This window comes from Spea bombifrons, chromosome 2, assembly GCF_027358695.1.
Source record: "Spea bombifrons isolate aSpeBom1 chromosome 2, aSpeBom1.2.pri, whole genome shotgun sequence".
NCBI classification, from domain to species: Eukaryota; Metazoa; Chordata; class Amphibia; order Anura; family Pelobatidae; genus Spea; species Spea bombifrons.
The window spans coordinates 16,568,168-16,596,084 of NC_071088.1; the positions used below are offsets into that span (position 1 = coordinate 16,568,168).

At 37.2% G+C, this 27,917-nt stretch overlaps 1 protein-coding gene across 1 annotated transcript in view; it reads left to right on the plus strand.

Annotated features, from left to right (window-relative positions):
• EPHA6 (EPH receptor A6) overlaps nucleotides 1-27,917 on the plus strand; it is a 161,332-nt gene that overhangs the window by 98,826 nt on the left and 34,589 nt on the right. The window contains exon 9 of the mRNA XM_053456921.1: nucleotides 4,942-5,127. Coding sequence (XP_053312896.1) covers nucleotides 4,942-5,127 — 186 coding nt within the window. The remainder of the gene's footprint in view (nucleotides 1-4,941; nucleotides 5,128-27,917) is intronic.

Genomic DNA, 27,917 nt, shown 5'->3' on the forward strand with positions numbered 1-27,917 from the left:
TCTGACAGGTGTCCGTTTAGGTTCAACATAGGGCCCACATATCGCTTTCGGTCTAATTATTATATCATTTGGGTTTGCTTTATTACAATAAACAGAGATTTTACAAAAAAAATAAATGAATAGTAAATTCAAAATTCTTTCTGAAAAGGCCATGGGATCTAAACGTTCTTTTTAGATACGCAGATAAAACTAATAAAGCAGAATTGTACATCTTAAGGTTTTAAGTATAGCAGAGGTAATGTTTAGGGATTTCAGCGCTGCCAGCAATAAATTTGTATCAGCACTAATTCTTATTTCTTATTATATTATGGTGCTACACACAGGAATACATTTGGTCTGTACTAATGTGCCATAATAGCAGCAATAGCAATTGTGTGCTGTTTCTTAAAACTTGCATTGCAGTACACTAATGTGTTAGCTCATCTGAATATCTATTAAATTGAGTGTATTGTAGATTCTAGGTGATTTCATGAGCATTATTTAATATATTCACATTGCCCCATCCACATCAAACAGTTCATCCCTTGTAATTTGCACAGCCTCCTCAAATGCTGTGCCATGTTTATAGAAATTAAATCTGATCTCATCATTTTTCCACATGTCCTGATTAACTCTCATGAGTCAGAGATTTAGATGTAATGTAGGGAAGGTTTGCTTTACAGAGAGTGTGGTAGATAACCGGAACAGACTTTCATTAGAAGTGGTAGAGGCTAGTACAGTGAGGGAATTTAAATTTAAAGTGAGGGAATTGGTAAGGGAAAGGCATAAAGCTATACTGAATTTAATACAAAACCAAGGTTTGGGTCTTTATATCATGGGTTGACTAGATGGGTTGAATGGTTCTTATAATATTCTATGGTTCTATGGCTGCCATGGATATTTTTACTACTGGAGATGTTCTGAAGACATGGTAAGACTTCACCAATAATGCATGTAATTTTATCAAATAAGTAGTAGGCATAAGACGATGTCAATGAACACGTCTAATACATGACTGAAGCTAAAACACATGCAATGAACCTATGAGTAAGGGCAGTTGAAATGCATAATAGATAGGGCAGCTTTTAGACTGCTAGTACTACGAGCTTTAATGCCAGGCATAAAAAAGATAAAGAAGAGAAGAATAATTACCCCAGATAAAACCAGTTGCCTAGGATTAGAGTTGTATAATGTCTCGTTTTCAACTGGAGAGTACAATATATGGGAGCGATGTCCATGAGTAAATTATGATAATACATTTTTAAACTGTCTGGTACCTGATAGTATATATCCCCAGCTTTGATGGTTAGCATTTGCCATTATGTACAGTATTTCAGTCAAATCTATCTGGGAGTCCTATGGGGGTTACTTGAGACAGACCACACACATAAAACTGTTCACTATAGCATAAATGCTTCCCAGTCACAATAATACCATGTAGATGTCTATCCACTAAAGACAGAATTGACAGGACAGTTATGGTTTCAAATACTCCATCTTTATAGATTATGGAGGTCCTGTCCTAGTGATCATCTGCAAAGTCCCCTCACCCAATGTGCCAGTGTTGACCAGTATAAAAAAATGATGTAAGGGAGTTGAAGCCTCAACTCTCTATCCAACTCTTCATTCAGTGGAATTGAGTAATGTTATACCACTCCTTATATTGGAAAGGTCAAAGCAGATGAAATAAAAGTGGGTTAAATGATTGCAGACTACGTGTTCCAGTAGGGGTCAGACAGGGAAGGCAGGGATGGATGGAAACATGTCAGTGATAAGAGAGGCTTAATACAGTATATTGCTTAGGGTAGATGTAAGAGCACTGGAGAGAGAGGGAAGATGCAAGTGGGTCAATTGGACAGATTGGATGCCTTTCTAGGGGTGTTTTACAGATTGTAATTAACTTTAGCATAACGGTTTGATTCATATATATGAGTTATTTTAATCTCGTTCAGTCAACATTCCATAAAAGTGCTTGATCAAAGATGGATCAGCACAGAGCTCACCATACCTGTTATTTCTTATAACTAAGGACAGTGACAATCAAGTACAGACCTGCTGTATGATAACCACTCTAAACACAGTAAACAGGCAAGTGCAGGACTGGAAGCTGGGTGAACGTTTTAAAAATGCTTTGAACAAAAAGCACAATTTTCACCTGCTTCAACACCTCCCACAGAAGAATTAACATGTTTTAAATCAGGCAGAAATAGACGTGAATGTTATGAGGTCATGATGCAGCCAAATTAAGTATATGTCATGATGTCAACATTAGTGGAAATTCTACTGAGGAAACTTAATAGTTTTCTCAAAATTTTCTCCAGGATGGGAAATGGTAGTTTCTGACCATTTTCTAAAATAGGCATTTCTGTCCAGCTGCATTCAAGACACAGAGAGACAATAGCAGGACTGGAACAGATCACAGATGGGCACAGAACCTGCCTTAGTTCAACAAGCTTTACTGCCTCTGTATTTTTAAAACAATAACAACATGATGGGAGGAGGAAAAGCACCATGTGAATGTGGCATCAGTTTAGCTGTAAAGTGGTCCTATCACCATAGCAACCAATGGAATGTCCATTCAGCAGAATAGTACTTTTAAACTTTGTACCAGCGTCATTTGCGTGTGTGTGTGTATATATATATATAAAACATCCACTGATTTGAATTTCATCAGTGAATACAGTTTTCCCTTGTAAGCCTACATAGCATGTAAAGTGTTAAATCTTTCACAGTTGGAATATTTGCTTTCTCGATGTATCATTTCATCCGAAAGGTATTTATGAAGCTTAGGAATATGATTCAATTTGAATATATTTTGCTTGCATAAAGAAACATATAATATGGTAATGGCAGGTAAGCACATGAATGCACCCGATAAACATTTCCCAATCGCATTAAGGTTTCGCATTTCCCGTGCTGTAGGGTTCTATTGTTTCCCCTAAGCATGTTGTCTGTCACCTGCTCAATCGGAGTTTATGAGAAAAAAATGATTATATTATTTACTGACTTTAAGCTGAATCACACAGAGTATGAATGCACATTAGACATATTAAAATACATCACCAACTTTTTTGATTTATATAGCCCCTAAATAGTTAGATAGATACTGTGTGTGTATGTGTGCATATACTGTATACACACACTTTGTGTCGTAGAAGAAGGTGACTGGCCTTCACAGAGCCTTGAGCTCAACCCCATCAAACCCCTTGGGATGAACTGGAACAGGGATTGCTAGCCAGGCCTTCTCGTCCAACATCAGTGCCTGATCTCACAAATGCTCTACTTGATGAATTGGCAAAAATTCCCACAGAAACTCTCCAAAATCTTGTGGAAAACCCAGAAGAGTGGAAGCTGTTATAGCTACAAAGGGAGGGCCAACTACATGTTAATGTCTATGTATTTAGAATGAGAATTCATAAAAGTCCCTGCTGGTGTCCCAATACGTTTGTCCATATAGTATGTATGTATGTATGTATGTGTGTATATACACCGTGACGTATTCTGGGGAGCAGATCGCACTCTTGGGCGAGGAGGCCTGCTGGTATCCCAGCATAGCATAGATCTAAACTTAGCCTTGGTTTTCTTCTCTGTAGTCTGTAATGACCATAGATCTAAACTTAGCCTTAGTTTTCTTCTCTGCAGGTTATAATGATCATATTGAGTTCAGTTTCAACATTTGACTAACACAAAATTTTGTTCAATTAAATATTTCACTTGTTTGTTTTAACAGCTTGTTTCACTCATTTAACAGTTTCATTTTTAATTACCTCCACTAATTGTATTATAATCTAGGTTTGAATTTGGCATTTAGCATTCATGTTGGGACAGTATTTAGGGTAAAAAGCATTGCATCAAAAGTTATCCTCTGCTATTTCTAGCTGTTATTTCAAGTTATCCTTTCAAGTCGTCCTTTAAATACCAGAATTTATTAGTGTTAAAAGCTACAATTTTAACTATTATTTCCCCTTCAATGGACCATTTGCCCCCTGGAACTGCCTGCTCCTGTCCAGTCCTCTCCCATGGTTCACTCACTCCCTGCCCTTCAAAGTCTAGCTGGGGCTAGCCCACCTATATAAATGGCTAGCACTGCCCCTTAACACAACCAGACTGCTATCTTGCCTACTGTAATAAACATTTCTCTGTCCACAGGTTTTAAGTCGAATTGATAGTCAGTCTAAAATTGAATTGATAGTCAGTCAGTTTTTTCCTTTCCAACCATTCTTTTGGATGTGTGCTTTTGGATGTGTGCTTTTGGATGTGTGCTTTGAGTCATTGCCAGGATTCACTTTTTCTACAAATCGGTTATAGAAAAATAACATTATTACTATTATGACAAAGGAACTTACTGGTTCTATGAGAAAAAATATAGTTGAAACCAGAAAATCACCAAAGCCAAAAGTTTGATGCCTCCGTGGCAGCTGTGTAACGTTAGCTGCAATATTATGCTAAATATTCAACACTGTTCCTTCTGAGCAACATGAATAATGAAATAAAAGATACACCCGTGCCCAAAAGTTATAGTACGTGCTCAGTATTTAAGGGAGTGCCCTAGGCATGGCTCATGGCTGCTCCCCCAGCTCCTTCTATGTCCTACCTCAATAATGCTTGTCTTCTGTTCTGGGTATTGGGACATCATGGAGCAGGTGTGGAGCAGGAGAAGAGTTCTGCAGAGGCTATGCCAGCTAAACACAAAGCTCTGTAGTGTGAATGGACTGGTTACGTGGGAGATATCCCCAACTAACCCATTCAGTAAAAGGTCCTCAATAGGACAGTTTGGTCCCTCTCCCCCTTTGAATCTGTTACCCAAAACCCAACATATGCCAGAACATCCATCCTCAATAAAATGTATTTCTAAGTTTACTGCAGAGTTTTCATTAAATCAAAGGGTCAATGTGCTTTACTACAACCAAAATCACAATAAGAATGTTTTACAATTATATTTTACACAATATTGTCTTATAGGAGAATTTGGAGAGGTATGCAGTGGAAGACTGAAGACGCCGGCAAAGAAGGAAATCCCAGTAGCCATTAAGACATTAAAAGGAGGCTATATGGACAGACAGAGGAAGGATTTCCTTAGAGAAGCAAGTATCATGGGACAATTTGATCATCCGAACATTATACGACTTGAAGGTGTTGTTACAAAAAGTAAGTTTAAATACAAAAATAAATTGTATGTTGTGCATATCTATGAGCATGTCTTTCATCTGTGATTTCATTTGATGATATATTTAATTTTGCAAGATGGTTGAGTAATGTATTAACCCAATAGAAAATCACTTGTTCATGCTTGGTATAAGTTTAGATGGTTTAAAGTGGCCCCAATAATATAAAATAATGTGGTTATTTTAACATAAGGTGGATGAATGCTGGTGGATGAATACACATGCTTGAGCAGGGTTCTCCACACTTTTTTTCTCCATGTCCAAATTGTGGAATACTACTTTTTTAAAAAAATTCATAAAGAAAATCATCTCAGTTATGCTATGGCTTTACACAGGGAGAAGTCCCTTTCCTGAGATGCCTAAGGAAGGGTGACATCATGTGTACATTTTAGTAATTGTTTAAGGTTAAAAACTAAGGCAATAAGTCCATCAAGTTCAACTTTTTTGAGCTAGAAAAAGGCACAATCCCAACATTGAAGTAATTTTCAAAAGCCTAAAAATGAAAATGTTTCACTGGTGATTTCTTGCTGGATTAACAAGCTATAATTAATTATTCATATCCTTTATTAACATTGAAATCCCTAAATATTCTTCTTTGCTAAAAAACAGATACCTAAACTTTCACTGCATATTCAATATTTGATATTTATCATTGAGTTATACAGAGGCAAATATGTTCTTTGCATTTAATAGTCAGTCTCATATGCTGAATACATATATACATATAGATATATACAGATATATATTTTTGGTTTAAGAACATGATAAACCAATATTGGAGTAGCCCAAATAAGATGCTGTTTGGTAAAATCATTTAACTATATGTATATATATCAAAATAAGAGAACTGTTGGGCTATATTCTAAAACAAAAGGAGTAAAGGTAATGTAAGGATGTTTTATTGAGAGGGTAAAGCAGAAGTGGTAGAGGTTAATTCAGTGAGTTTATTTAAACATGCATAGGCTAGGCATTTGGAAAATAGGACAAGACCAAGGGCCAAAAATGGCTTACAGCAGAAAAGCAAAATGGCCCAAATAGTTCTTATCCGCTGTCAAATGATATTGTTTTTATGGTCCTAAACTTGGATTTAAATTAGTTTCTATGGGTAGATTTTTGTAGAAATCGAATATTTCCACGTATCTAGTCCTGCCGGTGGTGTTTCCCATCTCGCTAAGGAAAGTATAAAACTACACCACAAGCCTGCCTATGCGTAATAATACACAAAAAGAAAGGTTGTAATGCAGTACTCAGCAGTGAAATGGTGCACGAGCCAGGGTACCACCAAGTCCCTCAATAAATCAAAAATAAAGAAGCAGAGGCTCAGCACTCAAATGATAAGGTGAGTTTATTTCACACAGGCAACGTTTCGACGCACAGGTCTTTCTCAAGCCTTAGAGAAAGACCTGTGCGTCGAAACGTTGCCTGTGTGAAATAAACTCACCTTATCATTTGAGTGCTGAGCCTCTGCTTCTTTATTATGCGTAATAATACACATTTTGCATTGGTGCAGAATACAAAAGAAAAAAAACCCCACGGAAAGAGTTCCAAAATACTAAAAAGATAAACTTGGCCCCCTGTTGTATTATTAGTATACTGATTACACTTATGGTATCAAAACCATCACAAGGGCTTTGCAATATTATTGAAATAAATAGTGTCAGACATCTAGTATACTAAATTATAAAGCAATATTCAATTAACAGTAGAAAGCACTCATATACCAATATAGATAGCATTTTTCTCAAAATTCTGAACAAATATTCTGAACACAAGTCAAGGTCATGGCTTTACCTTGGAATCCTTTATTGTTCTTCTACTACTCATAAAATGTTTTTATTTTGTAGGTCTTAGCCTGTTTCTTCAAGAAAATACATTTAAATGTTGTCTAACATATAGTTTTCACGTAGTGTCCCAATAATTCAGGATATAATATTGGTGCTGACCTCTGGCTTTGGATCTGGTTCGGGTTAAATATACCCATTTTACTAGGCATGTGATTTCTATCTTATCAAACAAAAAAGGCTTTTTTAAAACCTTAAACAAAGCAAATCCTTCAATTTATTTTATAGGCATGCTTCCATAATTTAGTTCTGCATTTAATCTCTACCTGATTATGTTTTCATTTCATTTACTGTTATGGGTGTTATATAAACCATTGCTATTGGAAATGTGGCCCTTTGACTCAGCTTCTATCTTTACACAAGCACTTTTATAACTGCCTCCACTGCAGGCGTTCACTTGTCTAGCACCTAATGAGGCCCTAAAACTATTTTACAATGCGTTTAACAGCTCTCTTGACCAAAATCATCTCTTAATTACTTGCGATACAGCAACCTTTTCCCCTAGCCTGGGCTGATATATGAGCTGAGCGCTTATTATAATTCCTTTACTGCTCTAACTGCTGCATTGTTGAATGAGATTTCTTCAGCTGTCTTGAAAGCTTAATCAGAGATGCACGGTTTTAAGTCGGTTAGGTGTGAGCTGTTTAATATTATTAAATAGTATTGACCTTTGCTGCCGAATGCTTTGCTTTTAGTCCTTGATTGCCAGTGGCGCTCTTTGCTGGCCCTAGTAGATTAGTTGCCGGGTTATATGATTGATACGGCAGGCTAGAGTGTGACACCTAGAGACCACACAATTTATCATTAGCAAGGCAACTCTTTTTATGAGCCAAATCTTTCATTTCAGTCAATCCTGTGGTATCCAAGGAGTTGACACACAGTCCCCAGGGTCTGAGTTATGCTGGGACCCAACCATTGGAACATTTGTATCTACAACAGATATTCAGTGTTTGGTATTTTGGCAAAAAAGGGCTACACTGCCAACCCTGTAAGTAGTGGCACCCTAGGGTCTCCTGTCCACAATCACTCATGACAAATTTGTAGCTAAAATCTGTGACTTGTTGCTTGCTCCTTTATTGGGCCTGGTAACATGGAAATCCTTTACACAGCCAGCTTTGCTGAAATCTGTGGTGTGCTGTGTACTTTTTACTTTGATTGCTTATTTGTGGCTTTCTTACATTGATAAACTTATTCCTCTGGTCGGTGAGTTTTCCTTACTATATTTTCACCCTGGCTTTTCTTCAGCTTTACAATCTCACACTACATGTCCCTATAGTTGTTGAGATCCTTCTCAGTCCTAGGTCTTTGGCATGTGGTAGACAGCAAGGACCTGGCCACAACTGAAAGCCCAAAGAGTCAACCACAAGAAGGTGAAAATCCACTGGGGACCCTAATCATAAGGAACATCTATACACATTAGGTTTAACATCATTTGTCGGCTCTGCTGGTCATTAATAACAAGTAACTGGGCTCAATAGCCTAGACCAGACCAAACATACTTTAGGAACATGTCATAGTTGCTTCAATAGCACACTTGAACATCTAAAGCCATGTGTAAAACTCATTATTGGCTTGGATGACATTATAGAGGTGTATTTTCCTAAACAGTGGATATAAACCGTCTCATAAATCACATATCTGTGCTATGTAATTCACATACGGTACATATACTATATATATGTATTCTCAGCCTAGTATGAAAAATGAGACATGGCACCAGATCATAAAGCTATCAATTATATGCATAACTAAAAATAATTTCTGAGAGCTGGTTGTAGTCAAGAACAAATTAAATTCCACTGGCTATCTCACCCAAACCTCTATGCATACAAATATGATAAATGTATGTGTCAGAATTTGCTCAATAAGTATGGATGGATTCATCTGTTGCTGTTGGTAGAGATCCATAAAATCTTTAATATCAGATTGCAAGAAAACAAATATGGATAGAAAGAAATTAAGAAGAAAAATATATGAATTTAGTCAACATTATTGCAGTTACCATTATAAAAGGTAATGGTTTTCTTGTATCCTGTTATATATATATATATATATATATATATACCCCTCTGATCTTTGATGTTAATCTAAATTAAGCGCTCCAGAAAGCCTGCAACAGTAAAGTAAGTATGCCCACATGAATCCATTGTTAATCACTAGACTTTATTTTCATTTTCATATTTCTTTGTCGAAAAGCATTGCTACATTAAACAGTTTACAGAAAGGTTAAAGCTTGTTTTACAGTACATTTTCTTAATATAAATAGGGAAACTAGAAACACATTCTGAAAAATTCTATATTTCTTAAAAAAAAATCTTGTAAATGTTAACATTTCTTGTAATAAGTGAGGTGCACAGAAATAAGCATTGTTACTAACTATAATAGTCGTAGCAATACATTGGGTGATATTCCATTAAAATAATAAATGATCCTTTTCTATCCCTATTTTTTTTAAGATCCTTTTAAACACTTTTTGCTCATAAGAGCGTCGATTTTCTTAGCAGCCATGCAGGGCCGTAGGAAGGGTGAGGAGAGAGAGGCATTCACCTCGGGCGCAGCTGCAGCCTGCAGGACTGGTTAGGGAGATCACGGGAAAGAAGGGGGTATCTAATGGGGGGAAAGCAGGCGGTATCTGATGGGGAGAAAGGGAGCAGCCACTTTTGTTTTTACATTCATTATTATTAATATTATTGGAGAGTAACCACAAAGCATACATCTTTAGTAAAGGTCTCAAATGTACATTTCTAAATACAAGTGAAGGTAAGGGATTGGTAGTCCGACTACATTACAGAATATTTTTGGGGCATTCTAGGCCACACAGCTGTTAAAGGAAACTGATGTCAAAAATGGTTTTGTTTGTTCATTTTCAGTAAAAAAAAATGGAGTCTGCCTTCCTCCTATCCTACACAGTGTTTGTATTCCCTTCCTTAATGTGCCGCTATAACTAGGAACTCTCTGAAGCCCTGTGTCCTTGGTCCTCTGGGTCACTTTGTTAAGGCAGAGAACTGACATTCGATCATGCCAACTCTCAGCCCACTTGATGCCTGGGGCAAGCCCACTTATATCCATAGCTTGCTAGGCCCAATTTTTGACTAGCCCGTCTATTCATTGGCTAGCCCTGCCTCCATACACAGCCCTGCCCCCTTAAAAAGCCATTCCCCCAGGAGAGAGAGCTCTAGGTGGCGCAAATATATTCCCAAATAGCTTGTCCATCAGGCTAGCATGCTACGCTTCACCATTTTTAAAAATTATTAAAATTTTATTAAAATTCATTAATTCTGCTACAAGATATTATGTTTCTATAATTATATTTTGGATCATAGTGCTGGCAATATCTTTGCTTAGGGTAATCCATTACCTAAAATCAAAAACAAAAATGTGAATCTGTACATATTTATAAACAATTGTTTAAATAAATGCAATAAAATATTTTACAGAGCTAAATATTAGTTTTCATTCATTATATATTATTTAATAGTGTATATTCCTGTTTTAGCTCTCTTGAATTGATGTGAATAGCTCTCTTTTCATCTTCAAAAAAAAATACTTGCACTTTTAGCCTTTCGCTTCTCTGTGTTAAGACTAATAAATGTTTCTTAAACTTCACAGAGCATTTTGAAAGGAGCCTTGAACTTGCTAAATGCAATACCCCCTGCTGAATATCACAATTGTTTCTTGGGAGCAGGAAAAAGCATGTCTCCAAATATTGTAGCTCTAATTAAATTCTTAAACATAACCCAGGGTGGTTTTCCATATTTAAATTATTTAAAATAGCCTTTTTCAATAGCTCTATTGCATCTCATATTTATTTTTTTTCTGAAACTTCAAATCCTTTGGCTTTTGACGAAAGAGCCCCTGTTATCTTTTGGAACATTTAAACATATTAATTATTTCAACATCAAATTAAAATAGCAGAGATCTGTGATTTGAACTTTATGTTGATACCTTTCTCAAAGCTGTGTTTATTTTAATTAGGGTAAAACACTGCTTCGACGTACCTAAACTAATTAGGATATGTTAATTATGTATGTAAGGTAGTGACAGATTCCACATTTTGGGGGTTTTTTTTTCCAAAAAAAGCTCAAAAATCGTTATTGCTCTTGATAATCAAAGTCTGTTGTCTGTAAAGACATTTGGACGATCCAGACGTTGTGTGTGTGTATCAAGATGAAAGAGAATTTCTAATAATCCTGAACAATCTGTTATTTCCAATTCCTCTTTTTCTTGTCTACTCATCTTTTCCTTGGATTCAAAGGATGTAAATAAAATAATTATTACAATCGACTTGGTTTATGTTTTGCTTCTGACGTACCGATGATCAGATCAGAATACTTTGTAAGCATTATATTAAACTTTCTGAAAGTATTTTCTAGGTTTCAAAACCATTATTATCAATTCCACGTCATCAGTAATTAATTTAAGTTGTCTTTGTTTTAAGCCTTTGTTTTACTTTAGCAAGTTGCAATGTCAATGTGGCAAACTTGAATTATCCATACATTAAAGCAACAAACACACCAAGATTTTTTGATAGGGCTATTTCTTTATAACTCATTCCTCTAGCCTACCGTCTCCTCTGGATTTTTTTCGATGTGATCCTAAGCATCTGAAAGCTGACGGAAAATACCGTACGCCAGCAAGGACATTGCACACACAAAAGCTGGACACATTGGCATAATCCCACGTTCCAGCAGAGCTTCAAATTAATAAATGCGCAACAGATCTTTTTATTATTCTCATAACAGGGTGGTGACGGCACAACTAGATTCTAATATATTAGATCTAGAATCAGAATTTTACAGAATGATCGCTGGCATTTGTATGTGACCTCATCCCCTCTACTTGTAAGCTACTTCAAATAATTTAGACATGACCGGTAACTAAGTAATCACTAAGTAACTACTGGTTACAGTAGGATTTTATAACCTGCCAGATCTCTTATTAACACTTATATCTCCCAAGTGTTCCACTTTATGAGGAGGCCAAAAGAGGGACCTTGATGCCCCTCTTTTGAACTGTCTCAACATTTTTGTAGGATATGAGTGTATAAAGTATTCTGCAGCCCTAAAAGTTACAATAATATGTATAGAAACCACAGGGAAATGGCTTATACATTAAACGGTTTAAATAAAATACACCATTCTTCTCATAAATACTTTTATCTGTGACATAAATATCTAAAGGTCACATAGTCACATAAAAACTTGCTAAAACCCTGCCCTTTGTTATTATTTCACTGCCCTGTTATCTGGGAATTTATTTTGAATACATGTGGGAGTTGTATATAAAAAGTGATTCTGGGGCAAAGTTTTAAAAATGTAAATTAAATGGTATGGTCCAGCCAGTATGTCAATTTCATTGATTGCTGTGGCAATAAGACCACTTTGTAAATGGTCACTCTTTTATACATGGTCATTAAAAGCTTACTTATGATGCCACTGGAAGTAAATGGTGGAGTGAGGCAAACTTTAACTATTGCTTTTGGGAATAGGCTACCGAGGCACACCGTAAAAGCAGCCTGGCATTTAATTCCCTTGTAAATGATCAGGTTTTTAGTTTTGTAGTCGTGAGAGATTGGCGACTTTAATGTTAGGGAAAACTGTGTAACACATTGCAGTGGGAGAAGAAAGTGGCATATGGAAAATTTGACAAGACCCAGTTGAAGCAGAAGGTACTGAAATCCTCCTAATGAGATTATCTTACATTAATGTAACATGACAACACTTCGGTTTCAGCTTATCCAGCTGTTTAATTCATTATTATTATGTTTTCGTGTTTTAACATATACACAACCTGATGCAATTAACCTACAGCAGATTTCCTATGACGTATCATTGTGCTTTATGTCTACAGTCCTTCCCAAAGCAGGTATAAACCAAAAACATTAGTTCTATAGTTACAAAGAAATCAGCACTTCTCGAGAGGTTGTGCACATGCCTGGAGTGCAGCAGTATATTAATCTGCGGCCTTGCCCTAGCACTAAGCAAGGACACCAGCCTCTCCGCACTGCGTACTTCCTGCGTACTGAGCGCCCAGATATGATGTCATATCCCTGCACTACACCTTTTAAGGATATGTCGCACAAGTAAATTGTGGAGGCTGTGCAGACATGGCACAGTGTGATAATATGGTTGTTGGGGAGATCAGTGTTCCCCCTTTTAACTGGCCCATTGTGCAGTGGTGCTACAAGGAGCCTGATTGGCTAATAGGGTATTTGGCTTCCTGTTATGTGGCCAAGGGGATGCTACCTGCTTTGACCCACCACTCTAGGTCTAGTTGGTCCAGGCCAGAATACTCCATTGTGGGAGCATAATCTAAAAAGTTATCTGTACGCTAGCCATCGAAATGTTTTATGCACTCATTGTAGTGTCTGCCCAAGCACAGGGACAGACAGAAAGAAAACTCAAATCAATTGTCATATGTATTAAACCAAGGGTGTTGAACCCTACATTTTATGATTAATAAATTATTTTGCGAACTACTATTAAGATAAAAGTAGCATTTTAAGAATTTTGGATATATTTTAAACATTTCATGCATATATTTATATATATTTAAATTCAACTTGAAGTTTAGTTGTTCTAGAACTCCTCCAGATGTGGAGTATGCCAGCTATTGGAGCGGTAGCCAGAACTACAGGCAGCTTGCATGCAACCTGTTGGTGACTCCAGGTTTGATGTATGATATAAACTTAGTTTAGATATTCATTAACCCCACAACATGGCTAGATATACCACATTGCGGTGCAATTCATTGGAAATACAGCACTGAGGTGCAACAGCCAATGGCACTACACGTAAACCAAATGGCCTGGCTTAGATCATTTCACCCCAGCTTGATTCAACTGTGGGTGCCTCCATGGGAGTAGCCAGTGACATTTTAGGTAGTCTGTCTATGCTATATTATACAATGACACATTTTTTTAAAAGAAACAATAACACAGAAACATCTCCACTATTACCATTCTTGGCATTTTCAAAGTAATTTGTGGTATTTATAGTTTTTGTGCTCCATAATACTATTCTCTAATAACCAGAAATAGTCCACCAATGCTGTTCTCTCCTTGCTTATACGTAACATATAATTATACTTTATTGGTTTCTATAAGATTCATCATGTGCAATCTCTTTGTGCCTTTGCTGACAGAGGAATTGAAAAAGTTTATGATGTCAGTTTATATAGCTTATAATATATGATACAAATCTGAGTAGGGAAAGAGGCAACTGCATCTTTCTCCACAAATCCATCTGCATTATTCTGGCCTCCATGTATTGATGGATGGGGATGTGTATGTGTGTGTGAGCATAGATCTGTATGGGTAAATGTCAGCATGGATGTGTATGTGTTTTTGTGTGTGGGCATCGATGGGTATGTGTGTATGAGTATGTATGTGTAAATGTTGATGAGCATGGATGTGTAGGTGTGAGCATGGGTATGTATATGTAAGTTCTGAGCATGGATGTGTATGTTTGTGTATGAGCATGTATGTGTAAGTGTTTGTGTAGGAGCATGAATGAGTATGTGTGAGCATGGATGTGTATGAGTAAGTGTGTGGGAGGGAGTATGTGCGTGAATGTGTAGGCCTGTGCAAATGTGGAAGTGTGTGTAAAAATGTGTTCCAGTGTGTATGTGAGTCACCAGGGTTTGTGTGAATGTGTGTTTGTGAATGGATATGTATGTGAGTGTGTGAACATAGATGTGTGTGTGAGCATGGATGTGTATGTGTAAGTGTATGAGCGTGGATGTGTATGTGTGAGAGGGAGTATGTGAATGAGTGTGTAAGTGCGTGCAAATGTGAGAGTGTGTGTAAAAATATGTGCCAGTGCAATGAGTTACCAGAGTTTGTATTTCCACATGGATGTGTTTGTGTATGAGCATGGATGTGTATGTGACTGTGTAAGCATGGATGTGTATATGTGTGTGCCTGGATGTGTAAGTGTTTGTGTGTGAGCATGGATGTGTATATGTGTGTGCGTGGATGTGTAAGTGTTTGTGTGTGAGCTTGGATGTGTATGTGTACGCATGGATGTGCATGTATACACAGGGATGTGTATGAGCAAGGATAAGTATAAGTTTCTGTCTTTATTGAATTGTTGGTGTCAATGAGACCTGCCAAGAAAGGCCATTAATGGATCATAGTCTACAAGATATTTGCTTTTTATAGCACCACATTGAAGATTGTGCCAAAATTTAAAGATTTGCCCTCCTAAACCATGTTTATCAAAATGTATCAAATCTAAGTCATAACAAAAAAAGAGAACACACTAATAAAGGTGTATAGTTTAAATTTACCCCACTATAAGTTACTGTTAATAACAATCGTAGTAGCTTAGCTATTATTTTTGATTATTTTGGACTTATTTACAGTGTTCAGTAAATTAACATTCAAAGCTCAAATCTCAACACTATTACAAAAACACTTAATATTCACTTAATTGCAATTCCAGCAAATATAGCTAAATGTGGTTTTCCTGATAATGTAAGACAAGGCATTTGACCTATTCTACGAATTTAAATGACTTAGAAAATGTGCCAATTTCCCAAAAAGTCAACAAGCATGTATGATAAAGGCAACATAATTAATAAGTAATATGAGAACTGGAAAACCACAGCGAATAACTACTGATTATACTACTGGCATTTTCAATAAAAGTTCCCGACAAAACTCCAGCAATGGGATTTATTCACTAAATAGTGGTCTGTGTGCTATTACACCAATTTAACTATGCATTATAAAGGTGGAGCCCTGGTGAGTTTCTGCTGCTGCAAAAAAAACTTGTGTAGACACCTGTAAAATGCATAGTTACTGCTTAAAAATGAGAAATAAGCATTTTACAGGGTCAGCTCAGGCCTTCTTACATGGGATCCTTCTTAGCGCAAAGGTAATGTTTTGGCTCGTTTCACCTCACCTAGAGTTTAGTGTATAATCCACAGTCTTTTCTTTAGTACTATCTTAATTTTATAGTTAATCACTTTTAACTGGAGGATTTGTATGGACTAATAAATTCATTAAGTTGAGAAAAAACAATGTCACTCTCTTTATCATATCAACCTCTAATACCTTTACAAATGAAGAAAAGCAATAATAAATAACAAAGTGGAATAGATTGAAATATTCAGTACAAAGAATATGTTTGATAATTTTTTGCTATCATCCAAATAGTAGTTTGGTTGTCTCATCAGAATTTTGATTTATTTTTACTAATCCAATTTTCATCTTTGTTATAGGACAGTTCCAAGTTTAGATTAATCTGATGATATGTGCATAGTAAAGGGACAGCAAACAGTGTACTAAATAGTTAGAACTAATGAAAATAGTAGAGTGAAAAATGGAATCTTGGAGAACTTTACAGAGAGTTTGGAGCTGGCAGTTCTGGCTGCTTGAAGTTGCCAGGTGTCTCATGTGAGTCAGTGCTAGAGCTCACTGGATGTGAATCCCCCTACACATTTGAATGAAACAAAGTTGACACTCAGGTACCAAATGCATTATATACTGTTAACAAATGTTTAGATATACATGGCTTTAGCTTTTTCTTCACGATATAGTTGCCAACTGTTTAAATCAACTGGTAAATCTGTTAAAATAACAAAGTCAGGTATGCTTTTTAAAACATTGAATTTTGACATCTTGTCACCCTGCGCCTATTTCAAACGGTGTTTTTTTAACACTTAATTCTACTACCAGCCTTTACCAAAGTTTTTGGTTGTAGATTCTTGTCCTTTTTTCCACACACATTGTACTTTGTGAGTTTACAGCTCCTGGTATATGGCACTGCTAAACAACACCCCAATATGTGTTCAGCAACGTCTCCTGAGTACAACCCATTTCTGGTTGTTTGGGGGCTGAAAGGCCACATTTGCACTCTTGTCCTATTTAGGACATCTTTGAAACTGGCCAATTAAATTTATCCCCCATCAAACCATTTATTTTGCAAAACTAGACACCCTAGTGTATTTCAAATGCACTCAGTTTCCATGCACTAATTCTAGCCACCAGTATCATAACAATTTTAGAGATCAACATGAATATTTTTTACATACTTGTAGTCACCATTTCCTAGGATTCTTTACCTCCTTAAGTAGGTATCCAAAACCAAGGTATCCTAGAATCTGTCTGTATATTTGGACCACCTTTGTGGTTTCATAGATGACCTGCTATCCATCTTATAAGATTTCTATGATCATGACATATAATAGAATAAATGCTGAGTTCAAACCTAACAACATGTTTGTTTTGGTCTTAAAGGTTTGACAACCCAGTGATTAGAAGGTGCTCTCCATCACAGACGCTGATGATAAGGGCTAAAGTTATTTATTTGATAGCTATCACAGTTGTAAGAAGCTGTGAATGTAGAGTTCTAACAAAAAGCCTTTGATTAATAGAGCTGTAACACTGGGCTCATCACATTCCTTTCCAATAGAAGTCATTACTTATCAGCTCAAAGCTATTACAAGTGCTGGCTAAAGTCATTTACAGCCCTTTCTATTCATAACATTGTCACTGCATATTGAACTAAAATATTTTACAACCACGCCAAATTTTACAGGAATCGTTATTCAGGGGCTAAAGATTAACTAATTCAATGATAAAAAAATTACTACAGCAATCTCACTACTTGTGTGGTATCTGTTTTGAATTATTAGTGCTGAATATCCCTCAGAATTGAGACATGAATTCTAAATAAACATGGTTATTAAAGCTGCATTTTATGTTTAGTTCCCACATGTTCTTTTATCAAAATAACACTGATAAAAAAATTGCAATGATTCTCAGCATCTTGCTATAACTGCTTATCCATCTCCTCTGTAAAAGTCTTGTTCCCAGCAGAAAGACATTACTGTAAGGAAGGTGAAATGTGCCAATTCCTAGGACACTACATTGGTCAATTATGTTCTCTCATTTTAACGTGATGATTTGGTCCTTTGATCTTTTGTACATTCAAAAATAAACTTAGCTAGGAAGCAAGCAATTCATTCTTTGGTGACCATAGTGGTCATTTTAAGACTCTTATCGTCCTCTGAGTTCTATAGTCTTTCCTTTACCCGTAATTCTTTATTATATCCTCTCTTTTTTTGTAGAGTGTAGCACAACTCTAAATTTATATCTGGACAGGAAAATTTTCCCTCATTGCATCTGCTAAGCATTCTGTTTCTGCTTCCAGTCTGCTGAGAAAGAGCCAAGCAAACTGACCTCAGGACAAAAGTACTAGAGTACATGTTTCAGGATAATTATTGCTAAATGGGTCTGATTCCCTTGTTCACTACAAACAGGACTACATATTATTTAAGTGATGAGTTTAATTGACATGGAACACTTCATCTTACCATGAAGCGCCAACACCAACTAACAGAATCTGTGAGATAATCTTGAACAATTAAAGGGAGTTACTGTAGGTAACAAGATTGATTTCTGTCTTGAATCATACCTCATTCATCTGAAAACTAGAGGTCAGTTAAAACTTTGTTCTGAGGAACGGGTTTGTGTAAGTCCATAAAATGTGAATCTTCTGCTAATGCTGTTAGGCTGGGATAAACAGGAACATTTAGCTACACAACTCAGTACTGAAAAATGGGGGCTTGATGAATAGAGAATTATGTGTAATTCAAAAAAGGAATCAAATCATCAAAAGGATCATTAATCCTTCCTAGTTATTATCCATAGGTATAGCACTGCAAACTCATAGAATAGTAGCCGTTTGATTGCAACAATAATATTTTAAGATTTAGGACACTATAAATAACTATATTTTACAATAATTTTCTCATATAGGTGCTTGTGAGCTCTTAAATACTTAAGGGAAAACACAACAATTTGTTAATTTTGCCATTTTCTTTATAAAACAGTTCTCGTTTTTATTTAATATCCTGTTTTCAGACTCTGTTATCTCTGCTAACTTTGTCCAATCTACTAGAAAAACACCCTGACTCCTTATCATGCTACCTGTCATAAATAGAATAGTCCATTGTTAATCTCCCAGCCTGAAATTATGGGGTCTATTCACTCATGGTGCAAGTTGTAGGAGAGTTTGCAGGAGAGTTGTGTTTTTATCTCTCTCACTTCACTATTCATTAGGAGGAGCCAACACAGGCAGGTTTTTCAGGTGAAAATGTCTCAACTGCAGCAAAGGTTAATTGCGGGTGGCCATCATAATGTACAGGAGCTCAAATCCAACTCTCCTGTCAATTATTCCTTTAGTAAGCAGACCACTCTAAGTGAAAGTCTATGGAAAAACAGACTTCTTTAGCATTGCCATAAAGAATCAGCTCGGTGTGGTAACCCAAAATATCATGCCTGACAATAATGGCAGCCTCCGGATCTGCAGGTACATGAGGTTTATTGGAACAAAATCATAAAACCTGATATTTGTCAATGTTTATTATATACAGCGCTGGATTTTATACTAAAGGAGCATCCCTTTTATACTAAGACAGTCTAGACTGTGAGAAATTAGGCAGATTTACTTTTGGATGATAAGCAATGAAAAGATGCAGAAAAAAAGCCAGATTAAGTTATGTAAAGTCTAGTCCAAGTACACGCATCATGAATCATGAATGATTAATCCATCTATCTCTGTGATGCTCAATTTTGTTTCAGAGATCAAATTCCCAATGCTTAGTTTCAGACCTCAGTGACTATGTTTTCCTAATACCTTGTTTACAGCAGAGGGATTACATTAGGATATTAAATTATTCGAGGCTAATCAGTTACCAGGAGTGACTGCAGTGCATATAACAAGCATCTGCTTAAAAGACTGATATCTTTCTAAATAAACTAATTTCCCTAAGGGAAGACTGGTACACTATAATCCATTTCTACAAGGGTGCCAACGTTGTGGTAGAGAACCGCCCAGACACGGGTACCCACCAACTCTGGATCATCTTGGTGTCTGGCTGAAGGTACATGGCTCCAGTAGTGGCTCACATCTCTTTTCCAGGGCGCTGATTTAGGACCTCATATCTTCCATCCTCCATATTTAGTAGAGTGAAGCCAGGTGATGCAGCAGGTAGTTGTTCCTCCTGGTAGACTTTAGGGACTGGCCATTGGGCAGTTTTGCTTAGTATATCAGTCCTACTCGCCATTATTGTTGTGCATCCAATCTCATCCTTTACTGGATACAGTCAGCCACAGAGTGCAAAATAGTAGACCATCGTTTTAAAAGAGTAGCCTATGATTTATGAACCAATAGTGTTTGAGCTTAGTCACAAAATAGTTGTTACAGAAAATTGTATATGTGTTTTTTTTACTACCAAGCTGGACCTTCCAGTAGAAGCGGTAGTGGGTTATACAGTGAGAGATATTAAATGTGCATGGGATAGGCATACAGCTATCCTGAATCTAAGACAGGACTGATTAAGATCTGAGTCTTTACATCAGTAAAATGGGCAGACTAGATGGACTGAATGGTGGTTATCCAGCATCAGATTCTATGTTTTCGTGTAGTCCTTAGTGTAGAAAACATGATTAACCCCTTCCGTACCGGGACGTACCTGGTACTTCCTGGTTAACAGTCACCGGTAGACCGGGACGTACCAGGTACGTCTCCGCCAAAAAACGCCCCCACATCACCACAATCGCGGTGATCGTGGAGGCGCTGCTGCTGCCGTCTGCCCAGGACTCCTGGGCAGACAGCACAGCCTGTCTAAACCCGCCCCCAAGCCTACGATCACTCCCACGGAGTGATTTTGTAGGCAGAAACAGCGATTGCAGAAAAATCTGCAATCGCGGTTTCAGCTGCCACAGGCAGCTTCAGGGAATGGGGGGGGGTGTTGAATGGGTCCCCACACAAGTGTGGGAACCTGACACAACACCCCCCTGCTGCCTGATCGCTCCATGAGAGCGTCAGTGCAGCGTTAACCCCTTCAATGCCGCGATCGCGGCATTCAATGCCGCGATCGCGGCATTGAAGGGGTTAATTGCCGTTTTGTAGGGGGCTCTGCTGCTGGTGGTCTGCCTGGAAGCCCAGGCAGACCAGCAACAGCAAAAACGACCCCCCAGAAGTCCTCTGATCAGTCCTGTAGGACTGATCAGAGAGACTCCTCCCCTACAATCTCCAGTCTATTGGAGATTGTGTCCCAGCTGCCAGAGGCAGCTTCAGGGACAGGGAGACAGGGTTCTTTGGTCTCCACATGAGTGTGGAGACCAGCCCCCCCACCCCCTCCCTTGCTCAGTTAACCCCTACCCCCCCTCTTCCTCAATTAACCCCTTCAATGCTGCGATTGTGTATGACCCCCCATCGCAGCATTGCAGGGGTTAATATTAGTCCCCACAAGCTTGTGGGGACTAAATATCAGTCAATGCTGTGCTTCAATGGAGCATCAGCATTGAAAGAGTTAAAAAAAAAATAAAAAATAATAATAAAGAAAAATAAAAAAAATTAAAAAATAAATAAATAATTAATAAAATAATAATAATAATAAAAAAATAACAGCACTGACCTGAAAGTCCAGGGTGCTTCCAGGTCAAATGCTGGGCTGGGCTGATCAGATCGCTCCTAGCCAATAGGAGTGATCGGATCATTATGGCAGCCCATGGATGACCCTGCTCTACAAAGAGAGAGGGGTCATCTAGGTTAATTATGAAAAAACACAAATTATTAATAAATAAAAAAATCATAATTATTACCTGATCACTTGTCGGTGACATTTTAAGTCGCTGATTATTGATCGGTCTCCCTGATTGATGTCAGCGGCCTAAACCTGTCACTTACAAGTAATCTGATAAAAAAAAATATTTTAAAAAATGTAAATGCACATGTTCCAGTTTTGCCCTCATAGCTTCCTCAAAAAATGCATGAACCATGCATGTGAGGCCTTGTTGGACTCATGGGATCTTGGTGAACAAAATGTGGTGTTTTCTTCCACTGTTGCACTTATGCTGTGCAAGAAATTCAGTGCAACATTGAAATGTATGCGTTAAAAACGCAATAAAATAATTTCCCTGTGAAGTTTGGCAGACATCAGTGAAGAAATGGCTAGCTGAAAACTGTCAAAACTACCCTAGTTGAACACCTTGACTTGTCTACTGTTCATAAATATATACTTTTATGGGGTAATTTACAGTGGGGGGCTTCCAAAATGTCCCAAATGGGATATGGGCTCAGCAAACCAATTTCTGAAAATTCCAAATTTGAAAAGGAAAATGCGCATGTTCTAGTTTTGCCCTCATAGCTTCCTCAAAAAATGCATGAACCATGCATGTGAGGCCTTGTTGGAACCGGGGGATGTTGGTGAACACAATTTGGTGTTTTGTTCTGCAGTTGCACATATTCTATACAAAATATAATATAAAATCTAAAGCAACATTTCAACATATGCAATAAAACCAAAAAAATATAAAAATACCTCAAAATTTGGCAGCAATTGGCGATAAAATCCCTATTTGAAAAGTGTCAAAATGACCCTAGTTGTACACCTTGACTTATCTACTGTTCATAAACATATAATTTTGGGGGGATAATCAGTATCTGTGACAACTATTGCAGTTATTAGACTACCATGCCAAATTTGAAAAAAATTACATTTCAAAAACGTGATGCATGCCTTGCAATATTTGCCCTATACTGGTCAAAATAGATAAAAATCCTGGCCATGTTGGGTGGTTTCCAAATCAGGACAACTTAATGAATATATTTGGGATAATTTTTTCCCATTGGTTCAATGTGTGTACAATTTGTATGTATACAAAACTGTAAAAAAATGCTTTTTTTTCATTTTTTCCCCACTTTTTCCAGTTTATTTCAAACAAAACAATGTACTACCCAGCTTAATATGGTTTCAAATGAAAGCCCTACTTGTGCTGAAAAAAACAATATATGATTTGTGTGGGTGCACCAATTGATAAGAGAGAAATTACAGTTGAAGAAAGACATGGCAAAAACACAAAAACGGCTCTGGTCCTTTAGCGACACGTTAGTATCAAAATCCCGGTCCTGAAGGGGTTAACAGATTCAGCTGGCTGTATGGACCACTTTCAAATCATTTAGGCACACAGTATTAATATTTTCTAGAAGGAGTAGTTATACACCGTACATCAACATCCAGTTCTTGCTTAAAGGATTGCTTAGGTTTTATAAACATTATACACAAATAGTATATCTGTCTATCCCTAAAGTCCACCAAGGAAAAGCCCTTTATCATGGTAGATCACAAGAATAGCCTTTTGTTATCTGAATTCTCATTATTACATAATGGGATTGACCATTTGCCTGGCCACCATCCTGTACTGCAAGACAGCGAGTAAAGATAAGCATTCCCTCAGAGGAAACTATTATTAACTCCATTAATCACAAAACTGCCATGGAAAAGTTAACCAGTGCAATTAATGATCCTGCCGAGAAAAGTTAAACAAAAAAAAAAATATTGGCAAAATAGCAACTGCACAAAATGTTGAGATAGAACCCCTCTATAGTCAATACTATATTTTATAATGCTAGTAAATAAAAACAGATATAAGCAGAATAAAACATACAAATCTTTCTCTATCTATTTGTTTATGAACATTTGTTCTCCAAACACTAAAAACACTATATATATATATATATATATATATATATATATATATATATATATATATATATATATTGTAAGTAAAGTATTAAGCATGTATGATTTGTATGTATAATCTAAGAAAGATGATATTAATTCATTAAAACGTTAAAATTAAAACAGAGTTTAAGAAACACTTTTTATGACATATATTGTCACATACAAAAGAGCTTTAAGGCACTGCTGGCCCATACATAGAAACATAGAATTTGACTGCAGATAAGAACTATTTAGCCCATCTAGTCCTAAACCTATTATTCCTGACGTAGAGACCCAGACCTTAATCAGTACCTGATCCTGTCTTAGATTGAGAATACTTTTATGCCTCAATAAATCAATAAATAAAGCACATGAATAAATAAGCTCCATATACTGTATGTGTACTATGGGAAATGTATCTTAATTGTATTTGAGATCTGCATTAATATTCCCCTATTTACGTTATTTCTTCCATGTTGTTGCGTTGCTGACCGTTGGTTCAGGTGGCCATTGTAAGGATGGACAAGAAGGAGGAATATAATTGCTAGTCAAGGGAAATGCTCTCACCCTGAGAAAAAACCTTCCATGATGTTAGCATTAAAAGTAATCAAGAGACATCAGCAATGTAACAATAGTGATATGACAGACGTCAACATACCTTTCATCATGGTAAACACATCTGGGAACCATCCAGGGTGGACTACCAGCTCTCCCTCTTCTGGGCTAGCCCCAATTAGCCTCAGATGCTGTATAGATGATGAAAAGTGGGCACTAGTTTACATTAAGTAGGCATAAATTAGGCAGGGAGTAGTCAGAAACAAACACTGCTCCCTTGTCTTTAGAAGAAACTGACAATGTTTCACCAGGAGACTCTGGTAAAAACCAGGAAACTTCCCGGGATGTATACACATCAGGTGTTTCTTCAAAAGACAATGCATTTTCTTTATAATCTGTAATTGGAGTACAATCTGGGGAAAAGTCACAGATCTGCTTAAAGCTAAATATCATCAAACAATTACACTGATTATGATACTAGAAGCATGGGCTATTGGTAGTTAGCTTATGCATTTGTAAAATGTCTATATTATATACTGCGGAAAGCCAACTCATATGTATAGAAGTAAAGTACAAATTGAATTACCCTTATTCTATTTCTCCTTTTCTCATAGACCGATTAGGGAACGAAAAACCAAACATTTTGGTGGTGTAAAATCATGTTTGATTTAATTAGCAAAAGGGGACAACTTTATACATAAACACAGGCATAAGTAAAAAGTTCTGTTTCCGTGCGTCTCTGTTAAAGGCTGTACCTAAACTTGCTAATAAAAGCGTGACTGCCCCTTTAATACTACCGATTAAACCGAAGCATTTCATCAGGGGATGTGTAATCTATTAAGTGTGTTTGCAATCAATGATGTTGTTGAAAATCAAGGCTGCTGTCTGTCCTTGCCATTTAATGTAGCGCTTTGGATACCCAAAGAACACACTGATCTGCTTCCAGCTCACACGGCTTTATATCGTACCGGTACTTTCCAACATTTAATGAGAACAATTGCTTTATTTGGTCTTTCATTTCTTGTAATTTCATCACTTTGTGCTTAGAGTGAGTTGTTATTTAGGAAATTATATGTATTTCAGAGCTAAAGGGTATATTTAGAGCCTAATTATTTGTTTAAAGAACTGCATCTAAGTACACAAATGAAACCCCTGGGTTATGATCTAATCCCTCGCTTCATCAGCTGATGTACACAGTAACTCTCATCATGCTCAGCTAACTGTTAGCTGAGTATGATGAGACTTGTAGTACCCAGTAGCCAGAGTTTCTCGTCTCCAGTAGTAGTGTATGCAGACACACAGGGTCCTTCTGCCACTTCTTCGTCCTTCTGTAACGTCATCTAAAATTCCTATAGTTCTATCCAACCGCTCTGCTTGAAGCCATCTACCCTTGTTACTAATGTATGTGGATACTATTTATGGATTTAAGCTTTAGGATACTTAATCAAAGTACTTAATACTAAGAGGAGCAGACAGAAAATCAACAAACACCTTCTGTTCTGCAAATAATTTGCTTAACATTTTCGCAGCACCAATAAATTGAAATGATGGAGAAGATCATGATTTTGTGGGAGTAATCACTGCACCAGTAAGATCTGTCCCTAATGGTACGAATGGATATAAAATATTGGGAACAGAGTTATATTGTTAATCCAACTGTTTTGTGATATCTTCACCCTGCTCTGTTACTACAGTAGGCAGGCTTGGACTGGCCATATGGCACAGCGGGCAATTTCTGGTGAGCTGGTGGCTGATAGGGCTGCATACTTACCAATACCGCTGCTCCGGTGGCAGATCAGGTCCTGCATTGTACAGCCAATGGACAGGTGGACGGGCGGACGTCATGTGGCAGCCTTTGACCTTAAAGTGCCGGGGCTGCTTTATCATCCCCAGTCTGGCACTGACAGTAGGTTATTCAAATAACAAAAGTGCAGAGTCAGCTAAACCCTCTTTTGATAAAACCCATAAACGTATTATTCTCTCTTCATCTACCATGTCTACATCGACTGTTTAAAGCTTTTCTTATGAAAGATTGTATGTACAATACATTCATTTGAGTGTCAGTAAACCTACGGCTTCTAAATATAGAGAAATACAAGAGAAAATAATCTCTGCTTTGTTAAGGGTGGTGGCTTTGAAAGTGATATTGAAATTGTGTTTCTCGGTGTCATTTACTCTATTGACAAGTATCAAAAGAGACTTTATGGAGTTGATGAATGTGCCAATCAGCCCTTATAATTAGAGATGAAGCAATTTACGACAGTTCTGTTGTATTGTGTGAAGAGAAACAAAGTAACTCATTTCCATCTCTTGTTTGAAAAGCTAAGTTTAAGTTAGAAATATCATATCGTATTCTGGGTTATTTTTCTATGCGCTCAGAGGGATTTGTTTAGTTCAGAGAAAAATAATTTCTTTATGAATGACAAGGAGCAATAAACTGGTGTGCCTTTCCCTTAAAAGGTTACGTATCTTATGATAGCATAGTTTTGGTTCCAAGAATAAATCACTGATGCCACGGTGATTGTTTTGTCACACTTTTCAAGACATTGGAGAACATGCACCTGTGTTTTATGTTTGATGTCTTGTATCTGCCATTAAAATGAGCAGAAATTCACACATCTTAAGCATTCTTTGCTGACAGATTAATTAAACCATGCAGTCACTGCGCCCCTGACAACTTCCACTGCCACTATTTCTCTAGTTAGTTTACTTCTTTAAAGAACAGTACAGGGTAATTGCCTAATGTTTTTCGTGAAGCGGTCTGGGGTAGCTGTCCCTTGTCCTGTTCTACTAGGACGGGGCGTCCAACCTGCGGCCCTCGAGCTGCTGCAGGACTACATCTCCCATAATGCTCTTTCAGCTAAGGGGCTGGCTAAGGAGAATAGGAGATATAGTCCTCCAGCAGCTGGAGGGCCGCAGGTTGGACGCCCCTGTACTAGGAGTAGATCACGTTGCTGATTGGACTTCTTAGTGGTCAGAGATGTCCCTTGGCACTACAGAGGTCTCTGCTTAGCCAGTACAGATCACCGTAGCTTTCCCTTTCACTGTACAAGCCTTGTGAGGTAAAGCACCAAGTTATGATGTCATGTCCCAGAACTCTTGCCAAAGAGGATGGGGATGTGAAGTAGAGGAGATACATCCTGGGGCAGCTGAAAGTCAGGCCTAGAGCAGAACCCAACAAAAATTCCATGCCATGTTAACTAGAGGTCACTTAACAGCGTTTTTTGTTTACGTACTGAAATTATTTATGCTACTTTGTAATTTTTTATGATTTAGTCTGTATTTCTTGACATTAGTATTTTCATTTTTACTTAACATTACAGAGATGGAACCTAGTTTATATTTTTATGACATATCCATATATGACCATAAATCCTTAACTTTTATATCTCAGGCCAATGTAAAAGAGTTATTGACCTCAGTCCCCAATGGTCTCAGTAGAACATATATATGAAAAATCTTTATTTAAATAACATCTGCGTATCCATCCATATTTATAAGCTACATGTAGTTTAGTTTCAATTTACACCGATGGGCCGCTAGCTGCAGAGGTAGCAGAATACGGTAACTGCAGAAGGTTGTGGAACAAAGGGCTGTAATAAGAAGATGTGAGACATATGGAGGAGAGAGACCAGCAGAGGGCCAACAAGATAGAGGGACATGTCCTAGGTGCAAGTCTTATTTTGTTATTCAAACTGATCAAACACTCTAGAAGTTGTTGGAAGTATATGTTACTTCCATAAATATTTTGTTGTTTTATTACTATTCAAAGTTACAGGGGATATTAATGGGAACAGGGATGCCTTTATACATAATAGGACCAAGGGCAAGCCTCCCTGCCTCCTTCATGCTCCTT